The sequence below is a fragment of the Taurulus bubalis genome (genome assembly GCF_910589615.1).
Source record: "Taurulus bubalis genome assembly, chromosome: 14".
Lineage (NCBI taxonomy): Eukaryota > Metazoa > Chordata > Actinopteri > Perciformes > Cottidae > Taurulus > Taurulus bubalis.
The window spans coordinates 6,026,804-6,038,847 of record NC_136602.1 but is presented as its reverse complement, the minus strand read 5'-3'; the positions used below and the strand labels follow the sequence as shown (position 1 = coordinate 6,038,847).

The 12,044-nt window shown below is 42.7% G+C and overlaps 1 protein-coding gene across 1 annotated transcript in view; it reads left to right on the top strand.

Annotated features, from left to right (window-relative positions):
- slc30a6 (solute carrier family 30 member 6) overlaps positions 1–11,816 on the top strand; it is a gene marked incomplete at its 5' end in the record, with an annotated part of 46,271 nt that extends 34,455 nt beyond the window's left edge. The window contains 6 exons of the mRNA XM_079230065.1: positions 604–652; positions 6,448–6,567; positions 7,428–7,530; positions 7,624–7,671; positions 8,006–8,074; positions 10,811–11,816. Of these exons, the coding sequence (XP_079086191.1) occupies positions 604–652; positions 6,448–6,567; positions 7,428–7,530; positions 7,624–7,671; positions 8,006–8,074; positions 10,811–11,422 (1,001 nt within the window). The 3' untranslated portion in view covers positions 11,423–11,816. The remainder of the gene's footprint in view (positions 1–603; positions 653–6,447; positions 6,568–7,427; positions 7,531–7,623; positions 7,672–8,005; positions 8,075–10,810) is intronic.
- Between the last annotated feature and the right edge of the window lie 228 nt (positions 11,817–12,044).

The following is a 12,044-nucleotide window of genomic DNA, read 5'->3' as shown; positions in this document are numbered from 1 at the left end:
GACAAAACAAGTCATGCAAAGCTACATTGTTTTACTATTTTCTGACATTCTATAAACTGAACAGTTAACCGATTAATGCACAAAATATTTTGAGAGCTGCAGTTGCGTTATTCGTTGCTTATTCATTTCTGAAAACGGCAACCGCCAGAATGTAGTTGTTAACGTCATGCTGCAATGTAATGCCACAGTCACGCAAAACTGCAAGAGAAAAGATTTTTTTGACACCCTAAATTAAAAAAAGACCGGTCTTAAGAGTCTGTGACATGTGAATAAAAGATGCACGCCTGAATAATTTTGCGTGCAGAAATGTGACCGTGAGTGCAGGGATTTACTGCACCGTGATGACTTTAAACTTCAGAAGAAAATGTTTCTTTGCCCCAAAAGAAACCCAGTGACACACATAAGAAAGTGTCTTTCTCCAGGAGGGGGTGTTCTAACTAATACATAACCCTGATTATGAAAACTAGGTTTCTTATTTAAAACTGACAGATTGTAGTGACTTAAAAAAGGTTAAAAAGAACCAACAAAGCAGTTTTTTATGTTTGTTTTAAACTGTCAGATGTGATGTTCATTGAAGGCATCTCTCTCTCTCTCGCTCCCCAGTGGCCAGCAGCAGTTGGCTTCAGGAACATGTGGCAGATCTGAGTCGGAGGTAAGAAGATCTGCTTCACTTTCTCTCACTTTCTCTCGTTCGCTCTTTAAATCTGCCTCTCCTTCTCTCTCTCGTCCTCGCTGTCTCACTCTCTCTCTCCATCATCAGCAGATTTCAGTCTCAGGTAGGAACAGCAAGGATCAACTTACACTGACTCAACACAGACAAACAGACACACACACACACTCCTGACAGTGTTAAAAGTGACAATCCGGCGTGTCACTGCTTACAGTGTGAATTTTTGTGTCCAGGTGTGTGTGTGTCATATATACATATGGTCTTTTTCACCCTGGGGGTCAAAGGTTGCCGTCAGTCGGTGTGAGGTCGCATGCACAGGTGGAGCAACAGATTGACCAATGCTGTTGTACAGTGACGTGAGGAGAACACACAAGCAGATCTGCCCAGCGGCACCCGCTTGACTGTGGTTTAAGGGTCAAAGGTCACTGTTTTCTGAGATTAACCTTTGGTAAAACTACACTAAATCCTGTGTGTGTGTGTGTGCGTGTGTGTGTGTGTGTGTGTGTGTGTGTGTGTGTGTGTGTGTGTGTGTGTGTGTGTGCGTGTGTGCGTGCGTCTAGTTCTGTAATGCTCTCGATGGTTAATTTTAAAGTCCTGGTTTTTAATTGTACACTGAATACAGTCGTACAATTATTGTATTTCCTAGAACAGTATGTCGGTTTTAATAATCGTCAAGCATAGAGAAATTAATAAGCAACTTAGTGATAGTAAATTACATTTTCCACACCTCATCTTTCCTTATGTTGCCATAGAAACATATAGCCCGACTCCAAAGCAGACGGATGCTGTTGTGATTAATATTACATCCCACTGTGTATTCCCACATCTTAAGTGGGATAAGTACTCACTCACTCGTGCCCTAACGCACACACACACGCACACACCAGAGTCAGCAGCTCAGTTGGTGCAAGTTACTCAGGGCGACAGCCTGGAGAGTTGTGCAGCAGTAGAACTGAGCTGTGATTGGCTAACAGGGCAGAAATGAACAGGACGTCCCAGCCTAGTTTTGTGTGTGTGTGTGTGTGCACGAGCGACAGAGAAGCTCTGAATGCCTTCATAGCAGCACTTAGTGTGTGTTTGTGTATGTATGAATGTGTTGGTTTAACAGTGAGTGTTTGCTTGACTGTGTGTTTGTTTGTGTGTGTTACTGTCTGTGTTGTAATAGCCTGTCCCTACTTAACCTCGACAGGGTCTGGGGGCCAACTGGGTTATATAAAGCCTGCTGCTCTCTCGGCCTCACCAGCCAGAAGTGCTGTGCGTGTGTGTGTGTCTGTGTGTGCGTGCATGTGTGCGCTTGTGTGCGTCTGTATGTCTATGAAAGATGCCAGAGGGGAGAAGTGAGATAGATTTTTCTTTTTTTACAAAATTAGAGAGAGAGAGAGAGAGAGAGAGAGAGAGACTGCTTGTTAAGGAAAACCAGACCGAAAATCCAACATTACATCCAGGGTTGCATCATTCAATTATTTCAGAAACAAAAAAGGAAAAACAGTTTTCGTGTTTTGCATGTTTTAACATTTGCTTGGTAAAAGGAGGGAATGAAATAATTGAGTGAAGAGGAGGAAAGATGCTTTGGTACGTTTCCACTGGGAGAGAAAAATAGAAAACCTGACACAGACGACGCAAAATGTACAACGGAAGTTACAGTAATTATTATCGGGAGAATAAAGTAGCGAATCCCGGGTGCTGGTTTCGATTCAAATGTGAGCGGTTCCCAATCCTGGACGACAACAAAGAGCGAGACAAGGGTCATGTGACCAACGGGGGCAGTAGAGCCAGCACTAGCAAACCTCTGCCCCTTCTCTGATTCCCTTATTACAGAAAAAGCAACAATGGGCATAGTTATCAAAAAGATGTTTGGGGAATAATTGTGCTTTTCTTAATAAATTAAACCTAGGATCCCTCATACAGTGTCAGTACATACGTGTCTGTCCAGTTACCAGAGTCCAGTCCAGTGTGGGTGTGTTTGCCTCTCGGTTTTTGTGTGTGTGTGTGTGTGTGTGTGTGTGTGTGTGTGTGTGTGTGTGTGTGTGTGTGTGTGTGTGTGTGTGTGTGTGTGTGTGTGTGTGTGTTAATCCATCACGAGGGATTATGGGATCGCCGGGATTGTCAATCTCATCCCCAACTCTACTTTTTCTTTTTCCCCCTTTTTGTTTTCTTTCTTTCCATCTCTTGTCCTTTCTGTCTGTCTATATCTGCCTTCCCTCCTCTGCTCCTCTTATCATTTTATTTCCTATAATTCTTTGGTGTTTTACGTTCTCAGCTTTGCCACTGGGTTTTAGTAACAAAGTAAACCACTACCATTACAAACCTTTCCAACGAGATGACTCATCAAATCAAGAGACTCTTCTTTTTCGAATGTAGGAAGATAATGCTCCAGTATGTCGCTTCAGAAGCCACAGTTAACTATAAATATTAACACGTGTCTGTTACTTAGAACCTTGTGTTCCGCTAGACTCTTAATCCCTGCAGGGAAAGACAAATGCACACCCAGTGGCTCAAATGTTGTGACTCACTGCTGACTTTTAGGGACTCCAGACCGAGGCTGTGCGTTACTGACGGACTCTGTGGGCTTGATATGAGCGCAGAGCGTCCAGCGGTGAATCACAATCCGTGCTCGTACGTCTGCTGTCGTACAGTCTGAGCCCTCCGTTATTCACCGTCTGTCTCCGAGGACGTCATCCCAACGGTTTGCCTCTGCTGTCCATCTTAACGAGACTCAGATTCCCTAATTAGAACTGAGCTGGACGATCTTACAGTAATGTGAACAACTTTCATAACACACACACGCACACACACACTACGGCTGTATAATAAGTCACCGCTTGCTAGATCCTATGACTGATTAATCACTGTACATGTTTATGTTTATCCACACTTCACATATTACATACATAACTTGCATTTTTGCACTCTCCTATTGTTTGTTGTTGATTGTTTATTTATACCTCACACACTAAATATACAAATACGTACATACTTGCACTTTTGCACTTCTACTGTTTAAGTTTAATTTAATTACTAAATTAATACTGTGCTTTTCTTTCATCCCAGATATTTTTATTTTATTTTTTATTTTATTTATTATTTTGTTAGTACTATTATTGTATATATCTTTCATCCCAGATATTTTTATTTTATTTTATTATTATTATTGTATGTATCTTTCATCCCTGCTGTTTTGATATCTTATTTTCTGTCTTTTAAATTGCTGCTACTCAACACCAAATTTCCCCTTGGGGATTAATAAAGTATATATTCATTCATTCATTCACACACACACACACACACACACACACACACACACACACACACACACACACACACACACACACACACACACACCCCTAGACATACACACACACGTATTTCCGTTCCCCTTTTTCCTCTTCTCCAGTTCTTCAATTTTTTATTTATTTTTGAAAGTCCCGCTCACGGTGAGCATGTGACTCTCCGAATGACATGTTTGACATTAATTATGTGTTGACATCCATGTCACCGTTTTAGTTTTTTTTAAACGTCATCTAATGACAAACACCTCGCGGCGCCCGGCCCGCCGCGCTCCTCTCCATGTCTGTGACAGCGCTCGACGCCATCGGGCCGCGGCGGCTCCAGAGCGCTGCCCTTTGACGTATTAGAAATTCAATCTGACATTGCGGCACCGGGCCGATTCGCCCCCGAGTCGCTCGTTCATTGACCCGTTAATCGGTTCCAGGAACGCCGGGCCGGGTGCGTTACACGGAGAGCGTTCGGGGTCGGCGCTGTTTAGAGTTTTGGGGAATCAGCTGAAGGTTTGAGGCCGACCTCAGAGTCCTTACTCATGTCAGAAAGGGTCATTTGAGGATGTAGCAATACCTTCTTTTTTTCTTTTTCAAGATAAATAATCATGTCAGGCTTTTGCGTGGTGGTTAAACTCATATCCCAAATATCAATGAAGAGAAATTGATTGGAATTGCCCACAGCAATATTAGCAAGCGTTGATGGGACACAATTGTAAACATTTATGTTAGTAACAACAATAACTCTTTCAAGCCTCAGTCTTCCCTGACAACTATTAAGTTATTTTTCAGATATTTCAGTTGCAATATGATTAGATATTATTTGAAGAAATTATAGTTTTCAACTTTAGCTTTAATGTAGCTCTATCCCGGTCCTTCAAGCTCCATACCTCGGGTTTATAACGCAGACTTGGAAGTTATACGTTTGAATTTTTCAGGCCCATGCTTCTCTAGAAGTGCAGAAATCTGAATACATTTTATTATGTCGTAGAAGTTAAAGAACTTAACTTCCTGGACTTTATTTCAATGGTTTCACAGCCGCTGTTTTGCTCAGTTGGTGAAAGAGGAGTTACTGAAGTGTCTCCTCATTGACCTCGTCCAATTAAACTAACAGCAGTCAAGTCCCTCTGATTAAATCTGTGTCCAATCCGGACCATGCAGCCATAAAACAGCCAGTCACATCCCACCGTGTCCCGGGACGCTACGCCGTGACATCATCCCGCGTCACGCCTTCACATCATGTCGTCAGATCGCACTAAACCACATGAGATGCATCACTTTATGCTAATGTACCCTTGATTGAGACTCTAAATATATCTACCAGCTCTGTAGACCGGCATGACCTTTGACCTCTGTTGAAGGTTGCTGGAATTAAGACAAAACATCCCCACCTCGATGAAAACACAAGAACAGTTGTGACAAGAAGGGATGCAGAACTTTTTTTAACAGACCAAAATATTCAGTTTCTCTTCAAATGATACAAATCACACAAAGTAGACGTCGGTCTTATCAGCTGTTCCATATCGGGTCTGAAGCATTTTTATAAAGACTTGTAATAGTAGAGTTTATTCAGAAGAGACTTCTCCGTCTGCACTGCGGAGCTTCCTTCACGGATGCAGAGGCAGAATGTTTGGAGAGGTTTGTTGGAGCTCAGACTGCTGAGACAAACATGCCATGAAACAAAACAACGATGATCCCATCAACTGCAGTTCAAGTCACCTAAAGTCCATTATGCCGGTGTGATCGGGTTTAAGGTCTAATCCTTGAGACAAACATAAACACGCTGAGGCCATAGCTTAGAGGAAGAGGAGGAGGAGGAGTGTTTAGTTCAAATATGATTCCACCGCTGATATTATTTATGTTTCTGGGAGTGTTTGACAAGTAAAAAACTGTTGTCCAAACATTTGCTTTCCAAACTAAATAAGTTTTAGTGGAGCACCTCAGTTGCCAGTTCATTAGATAAACTATCCAACACTTTAAATCCTTCATGAAGGGAGGATTCATTGCCAGACTGTTGTATTAGACGGCATTCATTTTAGGTGATTTCACAAAAATGTTAATAAGAATGAACATTTCCTGTCAGCCTACTTTCATTTGTCCCTAAATACACAATATGGTCCTCCAGGCACGTATTAAATCCATCTGCTTCTTTATCTGTTACAACAATGAAGTGAAGTTAAAAAGAGCGTTTTCTATCTCTGACGGGGCTTTTGATACATCTTGATGATGATCATTTCTTAATTTCCCTACGATAAATGTGTGTTGTGATGCTGATCTCAAATAAACATTTGGACTATTCAAATGCATTTTTCCTCCAATGTCCCAGGTGATTTTTTTTTTTTCTTCAAAATGTTTGTATTTATTACTGTTTCTATCATATTGCCCGTTCTCAAAGCGTGAGAGCATTTGGAGTTGATTAAGTGGAAAACTCTGGAGTTGATCATGTGCACTAATACTGTTTATGTTGTGTGTTTGTGTGTGTGTGTGTGTGTGTGTACACAGTTTGTGTGGCATCATCCCAGGTCTGAGCAGTGTGCTGCTGCCTCGCATGAACCCGTTTGTGCTGATCAACGTGGCGGGAGCTCTGTCGCTCTGCATCACCTACATGCTCATAGAGATCAAGTAAGAACTCTTCTCTCTCTGTGGCTGCTACATTCCTATATTCACCACCAGCATCTTTTTCTTGGGCTGGGTGATGTCACGTTTCCATCGCTGCTTTAAACTGTCCTGATCTTTATCTGCTCTGAACTTCAAACGTGTCCTGATGGTGAAAACACTCCGGAGGGGAAAGAGACGGGACACGAAATGAAACTTTTAATTTAATGGAAAGTGTAGCGACTTGAATCATCAAGGGGGGACAATGATGATGATAATGATAAATAAGTTCTGTACAACATGCATGCTTCTACTCACTCAGATTTTGGAAAGCAATAAAATGCGAAACCACAAATGCGATGTACTTGTACTTTACTTGAGATATTTACATTTTTTTTACTTCTACTATACATCTAAGAGGGACCTATTGTACTTTTTACTCCACTACATTTGTCTGACCGGTTTAGTTACTTGTCAGATTACAGTTTTTCATCCCCTTCCTGTCCAGTGAAAACTGGAAAATGATGAATTGTTGCGATAAACTGAAAGATGAAGTGTTTATTCATGGAAAAAATGTACTCCACTCGTTTTAGAGACACGTGGTTCCCACAGGACAGCGATGCTGCAAAACAAACAAATGATGATCTTACAGAATATGATGCATTGCAACAGTATATTAAGGAGTTAGAAATGTCTACAGCTGGATAATGCAACATACACATTAATGCAGCAGAAATTGCAGATCATAGAAAAACACTGAATAGGGAACATTTAACTGCAGAATGAGTACTTTTACTTTTGAGTTAATTCTGCCGATACACACTTTTACTTTTTTATATTGTGTCGTAGATATTCACCAGTTGTTTTGTGTGTGTTTGTGTGCTCAGTAACTATAATGCGGTGGACACGGCATCGGCGGTCGCCATCGCGCTCATGACCTTCGGCACCATGTATCCCATGAGCGTCTACAGCGGCAAAGTGCTGCTGCAGGTGAGACGAACATCTCTCTCTCCACGTTCACATAAAACACAGTCCCTCATCAGGAGGCGGGATTTGAACTTGCTGTCTCTCTCTCCTTCACAGACGACGCCGTCACACATCATCGGCCAGCTGGACAAACTGCTCAGAGAGGTGAGAGGATTCATTTCAGATTTATATGAGAGCAAGAAATCTGTTTTATTGCCTTCGTGTGAAGACATGAGCTCATTTTTGTGCAAAATCTTAAGGGCTTTTTTGTGAAATTATCAAATTTTCAAACCTATACGCTCCTTTTCTGATAAGTAGTTCAATGAAAGCCAGAAAGGAATATAAATCTCATCCTTTGTCAGACTTCAAATTATCCCCACAGGATTGGAAACCAAATGTGAATCAAATTAAAGATGGTTTAGGCTTAATTTTGGCAGCATGTTATGCTCATGAACTATTGATTGTTGTTGGTTGATTGCTCCTCTTTGTGTCCAATCAGGTGTCGACTCTGGAAGGAGTGCTGGAGGTTCGAAACGAGCACTTCTGGACTGTCGGCTTCGGATCGCTGGTACGTTTCTCAGCCAAGGATAAATGGAAATGAAGCACCTTTTTTCATGTTAGATATTTGTTGACAATGTCTTTCTAATTTACTGAAATTATGAGCAAGATATGAAGGTTTTTAGGTGACTAAAAAAAGAAAAAGCGGGGGCTGAGTTATTACTATTATTATAATATATATAGTGCAACTTCCCAAACAAATTAGCATCTAATTAATTTACATGAAAACAACTGGCACACAGTGCACCTGAGGCTTTGAGATTTGGGACGTGAGCCCACTTCTCAATTTCTCTCAATCTTTTGGTCAGACTTTTTTTACTCCATCCTTTTCCTCTCCATCCTCTCTCCCTCATTCCTTCTCCGCCCTCCTGTTAGTTAGTTTTGTTCGTCCCTGTATTTGTTTCTAGATTTCTCTGCCCCTCCTCCTTCGTCTCGTTCATCCCTCTCCGTCATTCGACGTTTCGAAATGACGATCTGCAGGGATTTGTTCACCCAGACGAAAAGAAGGAACAAGTCATTCATGCGGAGATATTCTCTCTCTCTCTCTCTCTCTGTCTGTCTCTCTCTCTCTCTCTCTCTCTCCAGTTTTTTTTTGGGGAGGGAACACTGTTGTTGTTGCTGTTGTCTCTGTCGAGTTGTCATCGTTCGTGTTGCACGTTGTTTTTGCGACGGCTAACAAGCCCAGCTGGCTTTCTGGGCTTGAGGTCCTTGGAAACAAACAAACACGCACTTTCACCCCGTACATGCAGCACACACACACACACACACAACATCTTGTTGCAGAAACACACAGAATTGAATGCAAATGATTCAATTCTGTGTGGATTCTGTGTGGAGCACCTTAACCATGACGCCAGTGTCTGTCACAGGATGTGCTGTCCATGTATCACTTCCTCACTATAAACCCCGAGAACAGAAGTTCATTCAGATCTCACAATGAAAACTCTGCCACAATAACGAATGTGTGAATGGAAGTAAATGACAGCAGCATTCTGTAAACTGAGGTTGAATGATAAAGTCAAGCTGCCTCTAGCTGCGCCTTCATCGCAGCTCATGAAGCGGCTACACCTGTGCTTCTTCCTGCAAGTACGTATCGGAAATGTAGTTCATGATTCTAGCTCTCAAAGTCCACAAACCTTCCTTCATATACTAGGGAAGAGGCCTCCTAAACCAAGGAGGAGTTATTGAAATAGACGAGACATTTAGGGTTGAAATCACAATGCATATTTATTAGTTATTCTGTCCATGGGATGAAGTATTAGAACAGTTGCAACCATAATGTTCTCACTCAAACTCCTTCTTGTAATGTTTTTATCGTCACACGGCCAAAAGGATGACTGAAAATGTGAAGAGAGTTGAGGGGGAGGGGCGGTTATGAAATGCAACAAAGGTCCTGCGGCTCGAATTGAGTCGGGGACGTTGCTGTGCGCTGTAATATTCGGCTACCGGGGCGCTCTGGAATTATTCAAATGATCATTAAAATCATTATTGAAGAGTGTGTGTCATGTGACATTTACTGGGCGGGTTGTTGTCGCTTTATTAAATGGTGATTTGGTGGAGTGACGTGGAAAGTGTGCCCTGTAAATTAATGCATTAACTCCTCTGTCGCTCCTAATCTCTGATGTGTGTGTTAATCAGTGTGTGTGTGTGTGTGTATGTGTGTGTGTGCAGGTAGCAGTTGTACCTCCTGCCTCCTGCAGCTGGCGCAACGTCCTCTGTTTACGTCAAGCCTAATGCAGCATTTATTGTTGTTTTGTATTTATGTTATCGATGCTCCTGTTGTTGTTGTGACTGATGTTGCTGCAGTTACACAACTGTTGGTTGTTGGCCCACTGCTAACAGAGCAGCTGTCCAAACTGATTTGACCCTCTGACTGCACTTCTGCCCCATGGGGGACTCTCTGTGTGTGTGTGTGTGTGTGGGGGAGTGGGGGTGTGTGTGTATGATGGTGTGTGTGTGTGTGTCTGTGATGGTGTGTGTGTTCTGTCCTTTTGAGGCCGGTATAGTCCCATGAGAACGTTAAAATTAGCAGGCAAGGACAAAATGAGGAAGTCAGATTTTCGTTTTCAGGTCAGATTTAGAAGTTAGAGGCTGAATGTTGAGGTGCGACGTGATGAAGGTCATTGAGAGGATTATGCAACCAGCTGTGTTAAAAAAACTAGTTAAAAACATTTATAAAACCTGTTGATGTAATGTTTTTTGCGCTTGAATTCTTTCTTAATTCTACATATATATATGATATGTATATAAATCTATATTTAGATTCGTTAAGCGTATATTTGTTGCATCATGAACTTCACTCAATACTGTACCTGAATGCGTCACTATGCAGGCTTTATAGACCCTGTTATAGCTTTACTATATATCGTGATCCATACTGTTACTGAACTACTTTATAGTATTGATCCATAGCTGCAATACTTAATACTTATACATTTTTTCTTTTTCTTTTTTTCCAAGGTTTAAAACTTCCACATTCAAACTTCTGATAAACAATCATCGTTTTATTTTGTGTGCACAATATGATAATTTGTCAGGAACGACATGGTAACTTGAGCACCTAAATTAAAAAAGATGACATCTTCTTCTTTTTTTTTTCAATCTCTCTCTCTCTTTCAATCTCTCTCTGAATAAAATCTGAATCTGTATACTGAGATTTCAGACACCAATGAACGTTTTTGAAAGCCATCTGAAAGGAATTTATTTCCATTTTCTTAAACTCACAGTCGTTCCCTCTCTGTTCCAGGCTGGCTCTGCACACGTTCGTATCCGCCGGGACGCCAACGAGCAGCTGGTTCTGGCTCACGTCACCAACCGGCTGCTGCCGCTCGTCTCCACGCTGAGCGTCCAGATCTTTAAAGACGACTGGACCAGACCTCTCCTCACCGGGACCCACTCCTCCTCCGCCTCCTCTGCTCCCCCTGTGGGTCCTGAAGGCTACTCCACCCACTCTTCCTCCTCCTCTGCGCCTCCTCCGCTCTTGACCTCAGGAGGGGAGATGGACCCAATGACCTCCACGCCCTCCAAACCCTGCAGCCCTCCGCCGGAGTTCGCCTTCAACACACCGGGGAGGAACGTGCAGCCGGTGGTCCTCCCCACGCCGGGTCACCACACCCACAGGCCCTACGGAGGCCTGGGACTCGCCTACGGAGCGTCCCCTTACGCGGGGATGCTGAATCAGGGTCTAGGGCCGGGACTCGGGCCGCAGGGTCTCGGAGCAGGGTTCGGACTGGCTGCGAGCGGGGTGCCTTCCTCTCAGAGCTACAGGACTGCCTTCGGAGGGCCGGCGCCGCCGCCCCGGTTCGGAGCCAGCAACCCTCTGGCCTCGCAGTCGCAGTACAGACAATACCGACCCTGATTGTGCCGCGTCAGAACTCTGCTTCAGACACTTTCATTCATGATGAAAGGTCAAGTTTGTCCACACCTCAGTTCAGATATTTACATCTGATGAGATTTATATTCCGGTCCACGCTGGACGGCCGCCGCTACAGCATTTACTCCCAGTGTGACACCAAGATGGTAACTTTAGATTTAAGCCTCCCCTGACTCTAGAGAGGTGGTGAGTATGTTGCGGTATTTATTTTGGGGACCAAAAAGGATGACTGTGGTTGGATTTTGTATGTTTGTGTCTGTTTTTTGTTTTATTTTTATTATTATTATCAAGAAACGTCCTCAATGCGAGGCTGACTGTCGGTTATTTTCTTAACGCTGAGAGGAAACGTTTTGTGGCAACATCGTCAAACATCATTTCTGGTGGAAGTTAATAAAGTGTTGAATCAAATAAAAATCCAGTTTTACTTTTCTTTTCTTTTTAGGCATTTTAAAGGACATTAGAATGCAAAGTGATGGACAGGAGATAAAAGGTCAGAGGTCACAGCGCTCTGATGAAAAGAATTGCTCGTCCAAATTTAGGGAGATTTAGAAAACGGGAAAGTGATCAAGAAGACAGAAAGTTATGGTGTAAAAATGCAAGTGTGTCA